This window comes from Exophiala xenobiotica (genome assembly GCF_000835505.1).
Source record: "Exophiala xenobiotica strain CBS 118157 unplaced genomic scaffold supercont1.5, whole genome shotgun sequence".
Lineage (NCBI taxonomy): Eukaryota > Fungi > Ascomycota > Eurotiomycetes > Chaetothyriales > Herpotrichiellaceae > Exophiala > Exophiala xenobiotica.
In genome coordinates this window covers 2,335,567-2,354,832 of record NW_013562490.1, presented here as the reverse complement: position 1 = coordinate 2,354,832, position 19,266 = coordinate 2,335,567, and the positions used below count along the sequence as shown (strand labels likewise).

The window sequence follows — 19,266 nt, the reverse complement described above, 5'->3', positions numbered from 1 at the left end:
CGAAACGGTGAAATGGTTAAGAGAACTCGCTGCCATCGCATTCACTTCGATCAAGTCCTGGATATCGAAGGTAAGATCAAATTCACTGTTGTTGCACCCATCCCTATAAGTTCGTCCAACCACCGATATCACCACTTCCTCCGCTTATGGAGTAGTGGCCACCATTGTCGAGACGTGTCCATCGATACTGCAGTGTGAATCTGAAAGATGCTTCCACCTCCTCCTTCCTTTGATGGTCTCCGCCCGGCATCACCTGCTGACATTCTACGCATTGGCGTGATGGCGACTTGCAGCTTCGGATACTCGCCAATCTTTGACTGGGAGTGTCCGTACCTTGAGAACCATCCCGAAGACACAATTCTCTCGTATCGCCACGAATTCTCAGAGGCCATCAAAGTCAAGGAGTACATTGTACTCCTTGTCGAGGATAATTTCGAGATTGATGAAAGCGAGAAGTCAAAGGCCATAATCCCTCATGACGACGTTGCACCCCACTGCAACAAGTAATACGGATGCATGACTTTGAGCAAGGCAGCCAGTTAGGGCTGGCGAAGGCTGAATACGCGATGCGGTACTTTTACGAAGTTGGCATCTGCTGAACGCAGCCAGCACTGAACAGCTTCGGCCCATGTTGAAACACCTAACACGAGGTCAACTGGCGCAGTTGCAGGCCCGAGCAGAAAGCAGTCTCGATTTGATGCCAAGATACAGACATGAGCGACTGCAGGAGACGACGAAATACAGGCAGCAAGATGAAAAACTCAAGGATCCGGGGCTGAACAATGAGTCTCTTGCTCCGGTCCTCCCGACGCGTTTGTGTCGGCTTCCAAAGCATCAAGACAGCAAGATCCCACGAGGTATGCCGATGACGAATACTATTACACCTTTCGGCCATTCCCGAATCGTGATCAGTGGTACGGTCAAGATTTTCTTTATGGCAGAAGATAAGTACTATAAGGAACATCTGCTCGCCTTCACAATATTCCGACGCCATTTTCAGGCTATACTGAGCCTTACTCGCAGTGGGTCCCGAATACCACCATACTCACAAGGAATAATTAACCTTGCCAAAACCCGTCCCGTTTTCAGGCTTGAGGAAATCGCGCCAAGAAGGGAAATGCTGAGCAAGCAGCCTGACCAGGTTCCGAGCCGCCTGGAAGGTGTCCCATTTTTTGGCCTTCTGCGCCCACGACAGTGTCCGTTGCCTGCAGTCCAGCACCATTGCAGCAATGACAGTTTCTTCTAAGACAGATGGCGAGCACAGCCGCCTCAACGAGGAACGCCTGCTCCCAAGGGGCGTCAACATCATTCGTGGTCGAGAGGAGATGACGACAACCTACTCGCCCGCAAACAGCTGTTACTTCTCGCTGGCATGTGGGGTCCAAATCTGGGCAATTCGCACAGCTCTGACTGCGACTTAGGGGGATTATGGGCTGTGGACACCTTACAGACATGATCAACAACATGCAGAGACTCTAGCGGTATTGTACGCGGTAAGGAAACTGTATCAAACATCCCTGCCAGTCCACATTTGGCGCCACCGAATTGCCGATGCACATTCGATCCAATTACATTGTTCTGCTTCGCCCATTCCACCCATGGTTCCCTCAATTGTACATTATCTCATAGAACTACCGTGAGGCTGAGTGGCAAGACAGTCTCTGTGTTGCTTTGCCCTTTTCGGTCGTTCGCAGCTGCCTCTGCGATGCTACTCCCTCTGGCATTCTGCCCTGTTTGCGAGCAGCAGTCTTCTTGTACCCTGTTCAATATAAGCCTCTACACACAGCGCATTACCTTCGAGCGGGATTAGCTCAGCATTTTGTACCATGCATGCCGTCAGGTCGTAATATGGTCGAGTCTGCTGGTACAGTGTCCGCTCCCTACAGTTCAGTACGATTGCAACAAATGACAAGTATGAGGCTGGCTCCATGGCTGCCAACAATGCAGCAGTGGGACAGAGACGAGAAGCCCATGAACCAAAATCGGTCATGCGACGATTCCTAGAGGAGTCCGACACCTTCACATGGCCCGAGGAGCCAAATCAGAAGAGAGGGTCATATTTCACGTTCGTGGCCAAGGGTGGCTATCCTAGACCCGAGGTTCTCATGAAGGACGAGGTGGTGCTTGGGAAACCAACGTACTACGAACCGGATGGCAGGACACAGAGGGTGAAACAATGCCGGATCAAAAAATCTATGCAAGTGGAAATGAGGTTCACGGAATCGTTCGCCGTCAAAGCACTTACACGAGAGGCGGGCAATCAGAAGGACAATATAAAGGAGGCACTGGCCATGACTGGACTACGCCATCCGCATGTTGCCGCGCTGTTAGGCACATTTTTCTACTGGACACTCGACAACATCGTCATGTTTCCTGCGGGCGTCACGGATCTCGCTGATTTTCTCGGTTGTGTGTCGCAGAAAATCAGGGCGGAGCAGGTCGGTCCTGCAACTGATCTGAGGGCTGCAGACACTGTTCAACAGGCACATTTGGAATATCAGCCAAACTTCTCTTTGGACGAAAGTCTCGATAGGCAATTGGAGCGACTGCAGGGCTATTTTCTTTGCTTATGTGAAGGACTAAGTTACCTACATGGAGCTAACGTTCGGCACAAAGATATCAAGCCTGAGAACATCGTCATCGACCAAAGTGGGAATGTCGTATTCGTCGATTTTGGTACATCTGTTCGGTACGATCCCAGCCAGAAGACGGCGACTTTGAATCCTGATGCGCTGGTCACGGAAGAATATGCGACCCCGGAGAGGATCAAGCGGAAGCCCAGAGACAAGCGATCCGATGTCTGGTGTCTTGGATGTGTTTTTGTAAAGATGATAACACTGCTCTTCGGCAAAACACTTGAGAGCTTCAAGGACGAGATAAGCATCCAAAATCCGAAGACGAAATCTAAGGTGTGCGTCTTTCAGAAGAGTTTGCCCAACGTATGCTCGTGGCTCGAAAAGCTGCAAGATCTTCCCTTCAGGGGTCCCAAGAACAGAGATATGGTTCGAGACTCGATTCAGACCATACGTACAATGGTGGCCGAAGAGATGGAAGATCGCATCGACGCTGAAGATCTCTGGCCGGCATTCGACTTTGCTTCTTCGCCCTGTCGCGATTGCCATCCGCGGCACAAAACCTGGCGTGGTCCAACGGAAGCTCAACGGCGTGTCTATGACGAGGGCGTTGAAGCTCGTCGCGATAGAGCAGCTGAGGACAACAAGCTAGAGAAGCAAGAAGTCCAAAGGGATACTGAGGTCCAAGCCGAGTCATCGTCTGGTCTGCCAATCTCAACCGGCAGTCTAAAAAAACTTGCTCCTCCGGTGGATCATCGTTCTAAGCACAGAGCTGCCCTTTCCGAGCGGTCAGCTCGGCAGCCAGCATTCCGACAAAGAAGATTAAGTCAGCCTCGGCAGGTGCAGCGCAAAGCAGCGGAAACTCAGGCGCAGGACTTTGCGGTTCCTGGTGGTGAGATTGATGGCGTGAAGAGGGCAACATCTCCACCGAGAGTAGAAATCAGACCGCCGGTGCTGGAGGCTGAAGTTGATGGCGGTCAGCTCATCCGCACGACCTCGACGGCCAAAGAAGATGCTGAGAAAGAGCTTGGCCGAGTGGATGAACTCGAGGCCGAAGACAATAAAGAGAACATCAATGCTGACGAAATCTATGTTTCACCACCGTCCCCCCCGAGGCGTCGAGATCAAAGGGCTAAGAGCGCCCAGAGGTCCCCTCCGCCGACCCCAACAGCGTCACCGCGGACCACCCTTTATGGTCCTCTCCCATATGAACAGCGCCCACAATCACTCGACGGTACGCAGCTTTCGAACAAGCATGATGCACCGAGGGTACGAGTGGCCGCAAGACGGTCCCAGAAGTCGTTGCGAACACCGTCGGTTGCATCTCTAGGTAGGGGCCCCCCAACGCCACTTCGGTCACTCCCAACTGTGGTCGAAACAGTGGACCCTCGTGCATGTGTACCGACGGTTGGTGTGCTCAACCTGAAGCAAGGACAGGCGGCACAACTTAAAGTGGAGGCTGGTCACTGGAAAGAGTGGCACGGTAAGCTCTTGTGCTCTGTACGATGAGTCTGTGCAATCTAACGTGAGGGATAGGAAATGATCATTGTCGCTTCTTCAAGTTGGGCAAAGGTGTGCGAAAGTACGACGTTATGGGCAGCGGGACATCGGTAGGACAGTTCGATGTCCAGCCCGGGTTTTGGCCCTTGAGGTCAATTACTTCGCTCTTAAGACCAGAGCCGGACTACGTGTGCATTCACAACTGGAAAGTCGAGCCCGAGTACATTCAAGCTCGCGATCCCCCATTCGTGCCTATAATCCCGACCAGATTTGTGATCGCAGGACCTGAAGAGTCAGAAAATTCAAGCAAACCCGCCCAATGACAGGAAGCTCGACGAACAAGGGACCGCTTTCAGCAGCTTTCTACTCATACAGTAATGCCTACAGAAAAATGTTTAAATCAGGATTCGATTTCATCAGTCGCTACGTGTTCTGCCTTTCATGATCAATGGCTTGATTCGTGGGTCGTCATCAGAGTATTGCTGATCTTTCGTAAGATGCGCTTTGCGAAGATGCCCGGCCAGTTGAGCCCAGTCAAATAGCTCAGACTTCTGGGGGCAGCCCTCCTCCTTACATCGATAACGTATTCCAAAGGCGAAAGCCTCCCAACTCGTCGTGCGACTTCGTTGCCTTCGTAGGTCAACGAGAGTTTCGGCGCATTGCTTCAGGCTGTCGCGGACGTGATCCTGCTGCAGGTACGCTTTGGTTTGAGATGCGATTTTCTCTTGCAATACGTCGACTTCTTCCCGCCACGAGTGTACGGAAGCGTCGGTGTAGAGGTCTAAGTTGGCGTTCAGACGGACGTATTCCATGTTCGACTGGCACTCCAAAAGGTCCTCCATGTAGGCATGAACTTCTTCCGAGATCGCAAACAGAGCAGCATTGACTCGATACGTTGTTTTCTGCATCCTGATGTTGTGGTAATTCCAAGGATTGCTGTGTCTCTTGGGCGGCTTCCGTAGTTTTGAATCATATCCAGAACCAATGCTTAACATCAGACAAGGCGGCAAACCTCGACCCCATCTTTCGGACAATTCCCTGCACACTTCTCCGGTGGGGTTCGTCCAGCTGAGACCAGCGTCGCAAAACTTTCGGGAGCCCAGCTTGACAGGATTGAATGCGTAAGGACTGCATGCTGTGGCTCGCATCACATCAGTCACGGTGTACGCCTCTGACTTGCTCTTCATGTTTTGGACAACAAGATCCCCTTCGTAAGAGCGAAAAAGGTAGGGAATGCGACTTCCCTTGCGAGACGGCTGCTCGAAGGAGCACAAGATTGTCTTACAGCGAGTTGCATCCGAGCCTTGCCATGGCTTCGTCCCAAAACTGTCGGTCACAAGGTCCCTAACCTTGCTTTCCTGAGGATCTTTTGCGGGTAGTATCATGTGTCTCACTCTTCGTGCAAGTGTCCCATAACGTACACCATACACTTTCCGCGTCAATTCTTGGAATTCCAAAAGCGTTCGATCAGCCGACATAGACATTCTACCCAGCATAGTCGCAATGAGGCTGCCGGTGCTGGTTCCGGCGATGTAGTCGAAGTAGTGGCAAGGGAGGAATTCGCATTTTCTGACTGATTGAGCCTTGTAACCTTTTTTCGTTGAAATCTGATCTCTAAGCTCGCTCATTGCCTGCTGGACCTCGACAGAGCTGAGTTGTTCACAATCTCCGCTTGTTTGTGCAGACGGCCATGTGTTCTGCTCGACATCTGCAATTTGCGACATCAGCTCCTGTATTATGAGCAAAGTAGAGATGCCACGAATGCCACCTCCATCTAGAGACAGCACGGTCTGAACGGACCAAGCGCCTCCAATCCTCGCAGCCTGTTCAAGGACTTTCCGGCGACTGTCTTCACGTGGACTGATTTGCACATCAATGCCGTGGTACTCCGTCCTGTATACTCGTTCATATTCACTGGTTTTGGAAGTTTGTCGAGATATCGGATCTGAGTCCCCTCCGGAAGAGTGTGTAAGAGACGATGCTCGCGACAATAAGTCCGGAAAATATGTGGGTGAATTGGCGAAGGTCACCGATACAGGACTGGTAGCAGAAGCCATAAATGCTAAGAGACGAAGGTTGAAGCTGCGTGTTTGGAAATAGACCTGCTCCCTTGAAGAGGAAATGTTGGTGCTGGGAATAAATGGCATGGTAAAGTGCATGCGCAATGAGGCTCGAGTGTCTCGAGGACTGGGCTGTGAATCGGTCGCAAGAGCAATCGAGCGGATGCCAAAAAGGCCGCTTGGACTCTTCCTCGTGTCTGCATCAGCAGTTCAAAAGCACTGCCGCAGCAATCGTCCCGATTCACCCTTCAGTTGGGCGATGGGGCTAGCGCCCTCGATACCAGCCTGCATTAGCGGTATTGTCACGCATTAGCCCACACCACACCGGAAATACGAGAGCAACGGTCTCCCTTGTAACGCATATTGTGGCATGAATCACAAGGTATTTGTAGACTCGAGACTGTGACAGGCTCTTTCATTGGATCATTTGCCACCTGTGCGGTCTGGATACGATAGTTGTCTCAGCCCAGGCGCGCCCTTCTAATCTCCAAAGGAATTTGGCCAACGCAGGAGGCAAGCCGATACGGAGTCAGCCTGTGTGACCTCCTTGCGACGTGTTCAGCTGAGCTGTCGATCAGGCTGAGGAGTCTCGGACAGGCATCGATGACAGACTGATGGAAGGCGCCTCCTCGGAAGAGAGTCATAACCGGGTTCACGATCCCCCTTCTGTGCAAGCAGGCAGTCCAGCCTTTCTATCCCTTTGCTGCATTGACAACTATGGTTGACCCTGTTGGCGCAGTGCTGGGCGGAGTGTCGCTAGCTATCCAACTACTCGATGGCGCTGTGAAAGGTTAGCATCACCGATCAGCAGTTATTCTTGCCGGGCTCATATCAGAGGAGCTCAAATCGTACTCATTGTATCTTGCAGGTTACAACTTCTTCCTAGCAGTAGGAGATTTCCCAGCGAGGACTTTGCACCTGCGAACCCGGCTTGAAATCGAACAGAAGAGTATTCTAGATTTCTCAGAAACCGCTGAGATTCTAGGGATTTTCCAAGTTGACCAGGAAGAGAACATCCCACGTGTCTTGCGCAAAAACTATCTAGTGCTCGGGTCAGTCTTCAAGCAGATTGAGGCAAAACTTGACAAACTCGCCGAATTCACCAGCAGATACAAAGAAATACGGCATGGGGAAGTTGAGGACGATCAGGAGGTCACCGTGGCAGACCTGGACAAGAAGGAGCGAACACCGGTATTGCTGAAATGGGAAGGAGCTGCAGAAGAGCGTAAACACAGGCTGGGAACAGAACACATAGTGAAGTACTACCGTATTGGGAAGAGTATCGTCTGCCATCCTAAGAGACTGCGCTGGACTGGAGTTGATGAGAAGAAGTTCAAGGCTGTGCTGGACGAGCTTGCTGGATACAACAACTATCTTAAGGAGCTCCTCGATGGAGAGTACAGCAAACGTCTGGAGGAGAGGACTGTCAAGACTTACCAGGAAATGGTTCTCGTCAGGAACCAGATAGATGACCTCACATACCTGGTCACCAATGCAATCCTCCTCGGCCATTCCGGGCATCAGCTCGCGGTGTTAGCGGACACCAAACGTCGGAGCGTTGCTAATGACTTTGTGGGTAAAGACGATTCCGTCAACGAAGACAAGCCCCCACAGTATCACGAGCTTGTGGAAGTGGAGAAATTGGTGTACAAGGCTGAGGGCCGGATGATCAACATCGTTGACCCGCCTACCAGGGAGAAAGCTGCCCTCGAACGCGTTCGTTCAATTGGAACTTTCCAAAAACCGGGAACTTTGGAGCCAAAGGTCGCGGTATTTGTTGAATGGAAACGATATACCAGAAGGTTTGACGACCAGACAGAGGAGCCTGGGCCTCTTTCTGACGATACGAAGCGGGCGAAAGGACTTGTGACAATCCTCCAGAGTTCCAAGCTCAATGCATTCCATACACCCGAGTGTCTAGGTTATTTCGACCTTCGAGACGGCGAAGAGTCTGATGCTTCATCTCCGGCACCGAATCTTTTTGGAATTGTATACAAAATTCCGGGTGCAGTTTCTCAACCAGTTCTACCGACAACCCTGCGTTCTAAGCTTGGGACTCAGCCGTTGCCATCGCTGAGCGCTCGCATGAAGCTTGCTCATCAAATCAGTGATTCACTACTGTATTTTAACTCGGTGCAATGGTACCACAAGACTCTCAGGTCTGATGCAATCCTCTTTCAACCCCACCATGGGACCGGTCTAGTTGATGTGTCAACACCACTCCTTACAGGCTTCGAATATGCTAGACCAGGAGGTGCCACCAGCACCAAGATTCCCCCAGATCCAGCACGTCAGCTGTATGTGCACCCCTTTTATCAAATAGATCCGAATGCATCGTACCAGCGCAGCTACGATGTATACGCTCTTGGAATCATATTGCTTGAGATTGCCTACTGGGAACCGATCAACCATATCCTTGGGCCACTGCTGAAGGACAAAGACGGGCCAACGAGCACTGAGGCGGAAAATGTTCGTTCAAACCTTCTCAACCCGTCACCTGAGTCACGTATCTTGCCAGACCTGCGAGGTATGGTAGGAGATCGATATCACCTGGCGGTTGTCAGTTGCATTCGAGGTCTTGTTGCTGAAGATGAGGAAGAGGATAACATTGATGTGAGTATGAGGCTTCAAGAAGGCTTCATTCAGAACGTGGTGGACAATCTGGGGGCTCTGGTCGATCTGTAGATCTGGATCCAGACATTGTCTGTCAAAGGCACGATTCACACTGAGTTGCTTTTATTTTTCCTTCTGTCAATTGTGATGAATTGGCCGAGTCAATGTATGTTGTACGTTTTGAACATGGATCTAGCACAAGTAGCGGTCTCGTTAGACTTTTCGCTTGGAGTATCAGGCATGCGGACCGAAACAACCACATAATCCCCGGGCAAGTTAATACGGGCCGTGTAATTTGGTGTAAAATACGTCAAGCTCGCTTCGCCAGCGAACCTTTTCCTAGCGAGCAGAAATAACATTCGCACCTTCATCTCCCAGATCCACGACTATCAGATGTTATGGCTGGGACAATATGAACTCATCCCAGCCTCGATCTGAAATTTCTGTCGCTTCAGCAACCGCGGTTACATCCCCGATACCGCGAGCTTTTCGCATTCTTCGACAGTGCATTGCTCCTTTCCAGGGGTTCGCATACAAGCACATTGACTTCTGAATACGTCGAGATGCAGCCATTAATTACGGCAAATCCGAGGCAATATTGTTAGAAGAGTAGAAGCAAGCAAGATGGGTAAGCACACACATAAGCTCACCGTCAATTTGCCTCCTCTTATATCGCCAAGCCGGGGGCGGATCTATACCACAAGCTTGGTTGTGAACACATTGAAGACGTTGATATCAAGGGTAATGATATCATCCGCTCCGGGGTGAGCATATCGGTGATGGGATAGGTGGTCAGGGCCGGCACTGCAGGAGCGGCTGAATTGTAGGAATCAATGCAGAGAGCTCTTTAGGAGCATTCCACTAAAAAGGATCCGCGAGTCATTTGGTAAAAATAATCTGATACCTGCTAGGGAACATGTGCATGTCGGTTCCGTGAGGTGCAACAAAACAAGCATTGAGCGGCTTTTGCCCTCCAGGGTTCCTGGGGGCGTCTCACGACTGAAGAAGAAGCCGAAATATCGCATGTTCTAGGCCTCATTCTGCCTAGAAGATTCTCCTTGATCCCTAAATAATTTATTTCGTATTTTACTATTGGGCATCCCCAGCTAAGCATATTCTTACGAAAGGCATAGGCAACCCGATTGGTGGCATGATGGTGGCTAAGGACTAATCTTTCGACTACTCGGAGTCGACTACTATGTAAGGTACTTCCCGTAGTTCCCCGTCGTCACCGTCCTTGTCTCAACATCACATGTTTATGGGAAGAGTGATCATAGAACTTTTCTTCCCATCGGCACTCTCACTTCCTTGGCAAGGGATGTGACAATCATCATATGAAAGGCATATACTCCGTACGTTCGTCGTGGATATGATCGACATTCACATCGACACCAACACCAACAAACAAGACCTCAATACTTCCACCGGGACCAGAAATGTCCTTATCGTCCGCCCTTACACACGAGTGGTTTGAGCAGAATCAATTACTGTCATTACCTTGTGTCTATTGTTTTCGGAGACCATCGAACATAGAAATAGTCCACACCACAAACTTCAATGATCCAGGTATCAATCCTGAACCGACGCAATGAGGCGTCCGGTGCCAAGGACTCGGACGACGAAATATTCGATCCAAAAGAAAACCGCAACGTGCCTTTATCAGAGCAAGGACTCCAGCGCCTCAAACACTTGACTTGGGTAAGCAACACACGACATCCGAACACACACATGAAGATTCTCTAACAAGCAACGTCAAAGGCATGGTTCACCTTCCCCATGGCCACGGGCGGATTGGCACTGCTCCTCTCGCCCGAAAATCAGCCACATACATTCACGGGTCTCAAGACGATCGGAAAGGTCGTCTACATCATCGACCTGTGCATATTCACACTCACCATCGCCGGGATAACATACCGCTTCATCAAGTGGCCGGGCACCTTGAAAGCCAGTCTCGCACACCCCACAGAATCACTATTCTTCGGAACCAGCTTCCTCTCGCTCGCCAGCATCATCGCGTCCATCGCGCACTACGCCATCCCCGCATGCGGATACTGGCTGGTCGTCACCTACCGCGTCCTCTTCTGGATGTACTTCGGCGCCACGTTCCTGATCGCCGTGGGCGCGTATCTGGTCCTCTTCACGAACCCGCGCCTGAAGATCCAGGACATGACGCCCGCCTGGGATCTGCCCATGTTCCCGTTCATGCTGTGCGGGACGATCGCGAGCTCCGGCATCGCGTCTCAGCCGCGCATGTACGCGATGCCCATGCTCTTCGGCGGCTTGACGGCGCAGGGCCTGGGCATGCTGGTCTCGATGGGCATGTACGCCAGCTACGTCAGGCGCATGATCATGTACGGTCTGCCGTCCCCGGCGTCCCGTCCGGCAATGTTCATCGCGGTCGGTCCGCCCAGTTTCACGGCTTTGGCCATCATCGGCCTCGCCGACCACTGGCCCCGAGGGTCCGACTACTTCGGCCCAGACGCTGTCACGGCGCAGGTCGTCAGAATCCTCGCGGTCATGGTCGCCGTGTTCGTCTGGGGCCTATCGTTCTGGTTCTTCTGCATCGGCGTCGTTAGCTGCGTCGCCGCCCGTGGCAAGTATCGGTTCCACCTGAACTGGTGGGCATTCGTGTTTCCCAACGTCGGCTTCACCCTGGCGACCATCAACATCGGGAGAAGCCTGGAGAGTGAGGGAATTCAATGGGTCGGGTCCGTCATGACCGTCTGTCTCGTTGCCACGTACTTTTTCGTTCTGTTCCATCATGTTCGAGCAGTCTGGAACAACGATGTCCTCTATCTAGGCAAGGATGAGGACAACTATCATCCGGAGAAGATGGCCAAGGTGGAATCTAGAGGCGAGGATCCGGAAAAGTGTGTTTGTGTTAGAGGGAGTTGAGGGACGTCATGTCTTCCTCCCGTGTGCGTTGATAGACTGACTATCGTACCCGGATAGACTAAGAATTTATATGATCATCCATCAAACGTGCGATTGCACATATGAACAACGATACCATTATGCTGTAGACGGACCACTCAAGTGCCGTAGCTGTGCAATGCTATATATACAATCCCCATGCCCCATCCACGAGTGGACACGTCGGTACATCAAATATAAAAGGGGCCATCCTCAGAGTTCAACCCTCGTCCTTCGAGTTATCTAGAAGATATTAACCTTCGTATGGTCGGAGGCTTCGGTCTCAATGCCCCGCTGCTAAAGTAGGTTGACACATCCAGCGCTTTGTGTTTGTCCTTGAAAATCTGCCTCTTTCTGCTAAGACTTTTATATGGCGACAAAAAATGGTCATGGAATGCAGCTGGAATGTTGAGCTCTGCTTCGATGTCCCTCGAGGCTAAGCCCCAACCTTTTGCCACGCTCGCAGCCCATGCAAGGAGATTGTCCAGTTCAGTCTGCTTTTCTTTCGAAAGTCCATTTTCGGCCGCCTTTTCTGCCAACGCTGCGTTCACCAGGATTTGTAGAGTGTGGAGGTCAGGAACAACAATCGGACTTTCTGGTGAGCCATCCGCAGCAAGCCCATTCGGCAATGTTGACTCGAATGCAATGGCGGTCGTGTCGTCTTCGGCCACTCGACTGGATGGAGATAGATGTTCGTAGTCCCGTGGGTCTAAGGATGGTTCGCTAAAGCCAGTGAAAGGATTCTCAATAGGTCGATCCCGCAGAATTCCACCGGCAGTTGATAGAGGCGCACCGGACCAGTCGTCGGTTGGAGGATGGCCTGACGATGTCTGGTCGACCCTTTGGGGCGCAGTATCCTGCACGCTCACTTCAGGACTATGAGAGCCGCCTGACTGAGTACTCCTATTGGTGAGAGTATACTGATTTGACGGCGTACAGAAGATGTCCCATAAGCGATGGCCTTCTAAAGAACCTTTGGTCTCGACGACTGCAGAAAGGATGGTATTGAAAGCGTCTCTTTCTAAGTTCGGGCTATTGCTGACAGGAAATTTGGCCAGGTAACGAGCAGCAATCTCCTTGAGCCTGCTGTCCGGAATAGCATGCAGAAGACGTAGTATGAAGCTCACTTGTTGTTTGAAGAATCTCCTCTGAAGGATGGTAAAGTCTGACTTCGGAGCATCGTAGCGTCCAGACAAAATGTCAATCAGTAGATACTCGGCTTGTCGAAGGTCCTGGACAGCAACGTCCTTCTTCCGGCTGGCTGACTCTGCTTCAAGCCGCAACATAGTGGCTGCAAGGTTTGCGATTATACTCGGACTGTACCCACCTGCCTCGGAGACTCGCAATCTTCTGAGAAGAAACGAGACATCATCCCAAGCACGAAAATGTATTTGTGCATTGACCAATGCTCTCAGCAAGTTGACGGTTGGTTTTCTGTTTGACCCTGTGCATTGTTCTATCACAGACCTCAAGAGAAACAAATCGTCCTTGACAATCGCGTGGCGGCTTAGACCAATGGCAATAGAAGGTCGTCCACGTATTTCCGTTGGTATTAATGGTCCATCAACGTCAGGAGAGTGAAGAAGCCAATCGCTCAAACCAAATAACTTAGCGTTCGTTACCAGGCTAATGACCAGGGGTAGTTTGTACTCAGGAAGTTGGCCGTAAGAGTCGACATATTCTGTATGGCGTTTTGCAGGTCTGGAGGTAAAGAAGCCGTCTTCCGGTCGAACTGCACCAGATAGAAATTCGCCGATAGCTTCGAGTTTGCTTGCGTCGACTAGCTTTTGTATATGCGTAAGCGTGTCCACGCCCTTTGTGGCAAGATTGGCCTCAACGTAAGCCTGTAAAAGCTGGTGGAACAATCCGGCCTGAAGGCCCGTATGCTCCAGAATACATTCAAACAAAAGTCCAGGATTTCGAAAAGGTCGAGCCTTAACAGTCTGCAGGGAGCGTAAACGCGAGACAATTGACACCCAATGATCGAGCGCATGCGGGTTAGACCTCAGACGAAAGTTCTCAGTCTGAAGCAGGCGTACAGCTAGGTAGTCGACATACGCCGGTGTCAGTCCACGCGGTTCAAGAAACGCTAGGACTTCGCTAATTCTGGTTGCGACACCTGTGATTGTTCGTAGATTTACCGAGTCCACGGTGTTGATCAAACAGTCGACGAGAGCAAGAACGACCTCGACACTGATCGTCCTGGACGGTATCTCAACAGATGGCTTTTCTGTCCCGTAGCCTTCGGATCCACCTAGAGTACCTCCAGGCTGGCGCCGAATTCGCTCCCAGTCGATGGCGGGGATTAAGCTTTCTGTACCTTGTCTATATGTTGTCCAATGTATTGCATACCAAGGAAAGTCGACGTCTTTACGCAAGGCCCCGATGATACGAGCGCCTGCGGAGGGATATCCTCCTTCCACACAGCACCAGAGAATGAACTCAATCCAGACTTCGGGCCCAAGTTCACGGAGTTTGAGGCGAAATCGACCTCCTGGAAGAACTTCACTAGCGACAGGATTTTGACTTGAGATACCCTCACTGTTCGCTCGCGCAATTACTTCATCCTGATGTGCCTGCCAAACCGCGTCCGACAGCGTGGAGAGAATCCTCGACCTTAAAAGACTCAAGATCGGTGGGTATTGTATGGTCGTAGGAGCCTTTGGCACGGAATGCGTGTATACAGCTGCGGGGATCAAACCGACGTGATGAATTCGAGCAATGATTTGGTGTACTGTATACATAATCTGCTTTGCTTCTGCTGCCGACCGTCGAACAGAAGTAATGACAAGCTCCGCCAGAAATGGCCAGAGAAGCAGCATAACCCTCTCGTGACTTCTCTCCGTGTCCTGGTTATTGGAAGGCTGGACAAGTGTGGCCGCAGAAGGTCTATTGACATAAGGCTCAGCATCGAGCTCCACAGGCTCTTCCACGAGCTGCGACAGCGAAGATCTCGGCCATACAATGTTGGAAGGTAACTGCTCGTCTGTAGACTCTTCTCCCAGCGTCTGTGCCGGTTTTAACAAAGTATCTGCGAGATGAATGACAGCTTTGTATCGATGTTTGGTGAGAGCCAGATATGCCAGAAGGTCCACTCCTGCAAATGACTTTGCATCCTGTACAATTCGGAGGACATCCTCGAAATCTGTCCGCTCATCGAAAATGGTGCACGATTCTTGCTGGAAGGAGAGCCTCAAGTCTCTGGGTAAAAACTTCTCCAACTGGGATATATAGTGTTCGGGGTCCTCCTTTTGATGTTTGGCTGACTTGGTAGCGCCACCTCTTGTCACTGGGGGTGTAGGTTTTTCTGAGGCCACGGGAGAAACGAAGGGGATCCATGCTTGAGATGGCGCCGCATCCTGCTTCGAGATCCGTGCACAGGAAAGAGCTCGAGAGCTGAGAGGCGAGCCATTGTATACAGTAGTCGTATTTGAGAGGAGGGGCTCCCGGTAGCGCGGGACGCTCGTTGAAGGATATCGTGGTGCGTCTCCGAAGCAGTGCAGATGTCTTCCGAACTGGCCGTATTTAAACCATCTGCGCATGACCTGGGGGACCGGGACGGGAAGGCATCTGAACACGTTTGGAGACGTCAGGTGCCTTAGAAAGTCCAGATCAACTCAAAGGGCAGAAAAGTCGCCCCAGCCGTATGTGGGCGAAATGTACAACTTCGAGCAACAACTTAATGATGTCGACACTTTTTTCACGGCGCGCGACGACACAGAACTGTACGGTGGAGCATATAGCCGTATGTGATATGTTAGTGCGGATCATTTGTGTCTCAGTTGCAATAAAATCCGCGACCTGGTGAATGCAGTCGTGGGCCCTGCACTTCCTGAAAGGTAAGACAACAATACTACAGATATTCCGATACAACATGGGCCAGTAGGCTGATCTCGGATCGCGAATATCGTGACCATGAGGCACGAGTTACAAAGAACACTGCTTCACATTACACTTTGATAACTAATACAGTTGCTTTTCCAAGCTAAAGACCAGACACTTTTTGCGACCCTAAATATTGCTAGCTGTACATCATTTCGTATTTTTGGACATCGTGTCTGACGACACTTCCTCGACTGGATGCGTATCCAAACTTTCGTAGAGTTGCAAATAGCTACCAATCAAGAAGGCCCAAGATCCCCTGCAAGAAAGGTCAGTCCATTCAACATACTGATCTTGAATAAGAGCAAGACCGGACTTACCAGAAAGTAGACAAGGAAGCCTGGTACTGTGCTCCCGAATTGCCGTATGCCATACCCAATGCGCCGCAGAGCGTGAAACCGAGGGCTCCAATGAGGTTCCAGAACCCGATATGCCACCCGAGAACATGCAAAGCCGGCTTCCACCACTTCTGCTGCGTCTCAAGCATGTACAGTGTGCTGCTCACAACGAACCCGCTGCCGCCAATGACTTGAGGAATCCAGTATGCGCCATTCAGAACGCGCTGAGGCGTCAAGTGGTTGATGATGCCGGGTAAAGCGGTAAAGCCTGAAATTCCGAAGATAGTCGCTCCAAATAATTGAGCTGCACCGGCCAGAAAGCCCAGTTCGTGGATATAATGCGTGCGAAGATCGTGCCATGAAGGAAACCAGCGCCAACTTGGACCGTCCTTGGAAGTATGCGCTGCCAATTGCGCTCCATCTGCCAGGGTATGGGAAGCCTTGCCGACGAAGTTCCGCCGGTTCTGGTGGTGATGTCGACAGTGACGACGGCTAGCGCGAAACTGGTACATGGGGCCCTTGGAGGGGCCGTTGTCCTCGAGAAGCTGTTCGACCGCCCATCCGAAACAGCCAGTATTGTTGGTATTGACTGCTTCAATGATCAAGAGAATAGAGCCAACCTCAAAAAACAATATGGCTCCTATAAAGGCTGTCACACCGCCCCCCACATAAATTTCGTTGTGAAACTCGGTGGATGGCGCTACGAGGGGAAGCCACGCGAAGAAGCCCTGCATCAGGATAGTCAGCAAAGATCACCAGAAGATAAAAGGATGGCCCGTACGTTGATCACCCAAACCACACTTCCCAAGGTGAAAATCAATGCCACAAGGTAGGAGATATCCCAAACTGGAAAATACGTAAACGTCAACTTGATGTTCTTGAGGACTTCTTTGTAGTGATTTGTCCGCCGAGGCGTCAGGTACTGCGCCACCTCACCAGGCGCAGGTCTCTGAACAAGTAGAGCATGTCGGCCCTTCCGATTGTCTCGCGAGCGCCACAGAAATCGAACATTCTCAGCGGGAACTTCGTCTTCCTTCTTGGTGTTCTCGTGATTCTGGTCACCAATGCCATCACTGCCTTCGCTTTCGTCGTGTTTGGTAGGACTGCTCTTCGCTAGAGATTGAGTGGCTCCGTGGAGTTGGAAATGAGCTCTTGTCGGGTTGAGGAAACCCACTGGTCCCTCGGCATGTTCTAATTCATACTTCTCGTGCTTGAAAGGCTCTAGCCAGCGAAAATGCTCGTTTGTCCCAGGCATGACGGCGACTGTAACTGAAAGGTACATATGTTGCTGAACGTCTCGAAACACTGCACTCCATCTCACTTCATTAGTACCACGTGAAGTAGTGAAACAGGGTACAGGAGAAATGAGTCGGAAAATAGGGAAAAGGTGTGTCGGGAAGACAGGAAGCGATTGGTCATGACGCCACAAAAACAAGACAAGCACAAGGAACAGGGACATGCGTCGACTTCACCCTGGAGCCATGGAGCCACAGAGTCATCGACAAATTTGGCGTCACTAGATCATGTGCCAAGCTTTGGCATATTAACGGGCCGAAATGCTTGCATCTGGAGCCTATCATCTTTTCTTCTTTTGCACTCCTCCCAACTCCTTTGCCCATATACGACATCCCGCCCCGGTGATGAGTGAGCTTCACTCGATGCTGACTCTACAACACTCAGCTGCCAGGGCTCGCTAGCTTAGTTCTAGGGCATCCATCTTCTTCGTCCTTGCGTCCTAGACGAACATGTTGCCACTGCTTTAACCGGGGCCCAGCATGGCCAGGAAGCGAATCTCGACTTGTTATGCAGTCAAAGCCTTGTCTAAAACCGAATTCGTGGAAGTCATGTAATCAACGACGTCCTTCAGTTGTTGAGCGCTTGTTCGAATACTCGTCCATCAAAAGGGAGTGGCGACTACCCTCCATGTCTCCGGACTCTGCTTCATATTCTGAATGGACTATCCAGATTGAACTGAAACCCACAGCTCAATTGCGGTATCTGCGAATAATGCTCCTGGAGCAGCGCTCTCGCATTTTGCAGAATCTGGTCACGATTGATCTCAGTGCTGCGCTGCGCTGCGCGTGCTGTCTAGCCACAGAACATACCTGAACGTAGGAGAGGTTCCAATAGTTATCGGTCTTCATCGTTTCCAGAAACGCCCAGGACATTGCACCTATTTTTCTCGTCAGGTCTTTTGTTCTTCCTCCCTCACTGCTTTTGGTCGAACTTACCAACATGCCTCCCGTTAATAAATGCATCCGCACTCGTTCGCTCATCCTTGCACCCCGAGAACATAATCCTGGAAATCCTCAAGTCAGTCATCCACTCTGTCCCTGCCTTCCTAGCCTTGTATCTTGTCACGGGAGCGCTTACCTCCCCAATCAATTCGAACCCCTGTCTCAAGTTGTCCATTAAATCGACATTCCCATCATCATCCGTTCTGTACACGAACGGTAATTCGACTGCCGAACCACTACCGACAACTCGTCAGCTCATCCGCCTAATGTGTTGCAATGGATCTGTATCGATACAGCCCATGCCAGAGCAGCATGACAAGGCTTCGATCCTTTTCTTTTCACTAGTCATGCAAGCATACCAGGGCGCCAACCCGACTCATCTACTCGCCCGGGTTCATCTCTGTTTTACGTCCTCAATGGAATCACGGTCATTCCGGAAAGTAACATGAGATACTCACCTGTGACAGCAATCAAACAAGATACTCAAAACACAGCCCGGCGCCGACCCACTCACGAGAAACCGATGCAACACACCACTAGGAATCTGCCCGTTTCTCTCAAAGTCCACCGGCACAATCGTGTCGTCGAAGCCACTCGAACTTCTCCCATCGCCATTGTCCGGCACCTGGCCCCCGTGGCCCGAGTAATGTAGAAAGCACAGACATCCAGGCTCACTCACAAGCCAGCGCATCGCAGCAATAATATTGTGACCCGTCGGGAAATACGGTCCCCTCACGTCATTCGTGTCCGTTAGAACAACCATATCCCGCGTCGTAGGTGAATGGTTCCGCGACATGAGGAACTCCTGCATGTTGCGCACATCGTCGATACAGCCCGCCAATTGGTGCGAGGACCCGATGTAGTTGATCCCGATGAGGAGTGCTTTACGCCGGGGCCTTCCCATCGTGGAGATCGATCAACGATCGAGAAGCGGACAACTGATGAGGACTCAACCTGCGGCCCGACGACCAAATGGGCAGATGGGAAAAAGGGTAGATCAGATACGGCTCTTTCAGGAATACAAATGGGACTGGGCAAATGGTTAGAAGCGCGGATGCAGAATAAGGACCTCGAGACATGCATGCGTAAGCGAGTGTAAGCTTGCGAACAGCGCAGCTCGTGATGGTGGAAAAGGAAAGCAACAGGAACT

The 19,266-nt window shown here is 51.2% G+C and overlaps 7 protein-coding genes across 7 annotated transcripts; 3 read left to right on the top strand and 4 right to left on the bottom strand.

The window, feature by feature from the left end:
* Nucleotides 1-1,988: 1,988 nt before the first annotated feature.
* Nucleotides 1,989-4,396, top strand: PV05_08652 (uncharacterized protein; the record flags this gene model as incomplete). Its single annotated transcript, XM_013458183.1, has 2 exons — nt 1,989-4,056; nt 4,110-4,396. 2 exons carry the CDS (start codon nt 1,989-1,991, stop codon nt 4,394-4,396), a joined length of 2,355 nt encoding a protein of 784 aa, XP_013313637.1.
* Nucleotides 4,397-4,489: 93 nt separating this feature from the next.
* Nucleotides 4,490-6,220, bottom strand: PV05_08651 (uncharacterized protein; the record flags this gene model as incomplete). Its single annotated transcript, XM_013458182.1, has 1 exon — nt 4,490-6,220. The coding sequence occupies one exon, from the start codon at nt 6,218-6,220 to the stop codon at nt 4,490-4,492; it is 1,731 nt and encodes a 576-aa protein (XP_013313636.1).
* Nucleotides 6,221-6,850: 630 nt separating this feature from the next.
* On the top strand, nt 6,851-8,818 carry PV05_08650 (uncharacterized protein; the record flags this gene model as incomplete). Its single annotated transcript, XM_013458181.1, has 2 exons — nt 6,851-6,923; nt 7,002-8,818. 2 exons carry the CDS (start codon nt 6,851-6,853, stop codon nt 8,816-8,818), a joined length of 1,890 nt encoding a protein of 629 aa, XP_013313635.1.
* Nucleotides 8,819-10,006: 1,188 nt separating this feature from the next.
* PV05_08649 (uncharacterized protein) lies at nt 10,007-11,727 on the top strand. The gene is made up of 2 exons (XM_013458180.1): nt 10,007-10,444; nt 10,505-11,727. Exons 1-2 carry the CDS (start codon nt 10,304-10,306, stop codon nt 11,639-11,641), a joined length of 1,278 nt encoding a protein of 425 aa, XP_013313634.1. The 5' UTR covers nt 10,007-10,303; the 3' UTR covers nt 11,642-11,727.
* Nucleotides 11,690-15,318, bottom strand: PV05_08648 (uncharacterized protein). The gene has a single exon (XM_013458179.1). It carries the CDS (start codon nt 15,199-15,201, stop codon nt 11,899-11,901), a length of 3,303 nt encoding a protein of 1,100 aa, XP_013313633.1. The 5' UTR covers nt 15,202-15,318; the 3' UTR covers nt 11,690-11,898.
* Nucleotides 15,319-15,596: 278 nt separating this feature from the next.
* PV05_08647 (uncharacterized protein) lies at nt 15,597-17,347 on the bottom strand. Its single transcript, XM_013458178.1, has 3 exons — nt 16,661-17,347; nt 15,862-16,607; nt 15,597-15,800 (listed from the first exon to the last, which is right to left on the bottom strand). Exons 1-3 carry the CDS (start codon nt 17,336-17,338, stop codon nt 15,692-15,694), a joined length of 1,533 nt encoding a protein of 510 aa, XP_013313632.1. The 5' UTR covers nt 17,339-17,347; the 3' UTR covers nt 15,597-15,691.
* Nucleotides 17,348-17,820: 473 nt separating this feature from the next.
* On the bottom strand, nt 17,821-19,256 carry PV05_08646 (uncharacterized protein; the record flags this gene model as incomplete). Its single annotated transcript, XM_013458177.1, has 5 exons — nt 19,198-19,256; nt 18,575-19,146; nt 18,111-18,352; nt 17,985-18,052; nt 17,821-17,922 (listed from the first exon to the last, which is right to left on the bottom strand). The coding sequence occupies exons 2-5, from the start codon at nt 19,018-19,020 to the stop codon at nt 17,821-17,823; spliced, it is 858 nt and encodes a 285-aa protein (XP_013313631.1). The 5' UTR covers nt 19,021-19,146; nt 19,198-19,256.
* Between the last annotated feature and the right edge of the window lie 10 nt (nt 19,257-19,266).

Bases quoted from the DNA above. Each gene is read 5' to 3' on its own strand.
- PV05_08648 (XM_013458179.1), bottom strand. From the start codon at position 15,201: ATGCGCAGATGGTTTAAATACGGCCAGTTCGGAAGACATCTGCACTGC.
- PV05_08649 (XM_013458180.1), top strand. From the start codon at position 10,304: ATGATCCAGGTATCAATCCTGAACCGACGCAATGAGGCGTCCGGTGCC. The intron at 10,445-10,504 runs GTAAGCAACACA...GCAACGTCAAAG, and splicing joins GCCTCAAACACTTGACTTGG to GCATGGTTCACCTTCCCCAT.
- PV05_08647 (XM_013458178.1), bottom strand. From the start codon at position 17,338: ATGTCCCTGTTCCTTGTGCTTGTCTTGTTTTTGTGGCGTCATGACCAA. The intron at 16,608-16,660 runs GTACGGGCCATC...ATCCTGATGCAG, and splicing joins GTGTGGTTTGGGTGATCAAC to GGCTTCTTCGCGTGGCTTCC. The intron at 15,801-15,861 runs GTAAGTCCGGTC...CCTTTCTTGCAG, and splicing joins GCTTCCTTGTCTACTTTCTG to GGGATCTTGGGCCTTCTTGA.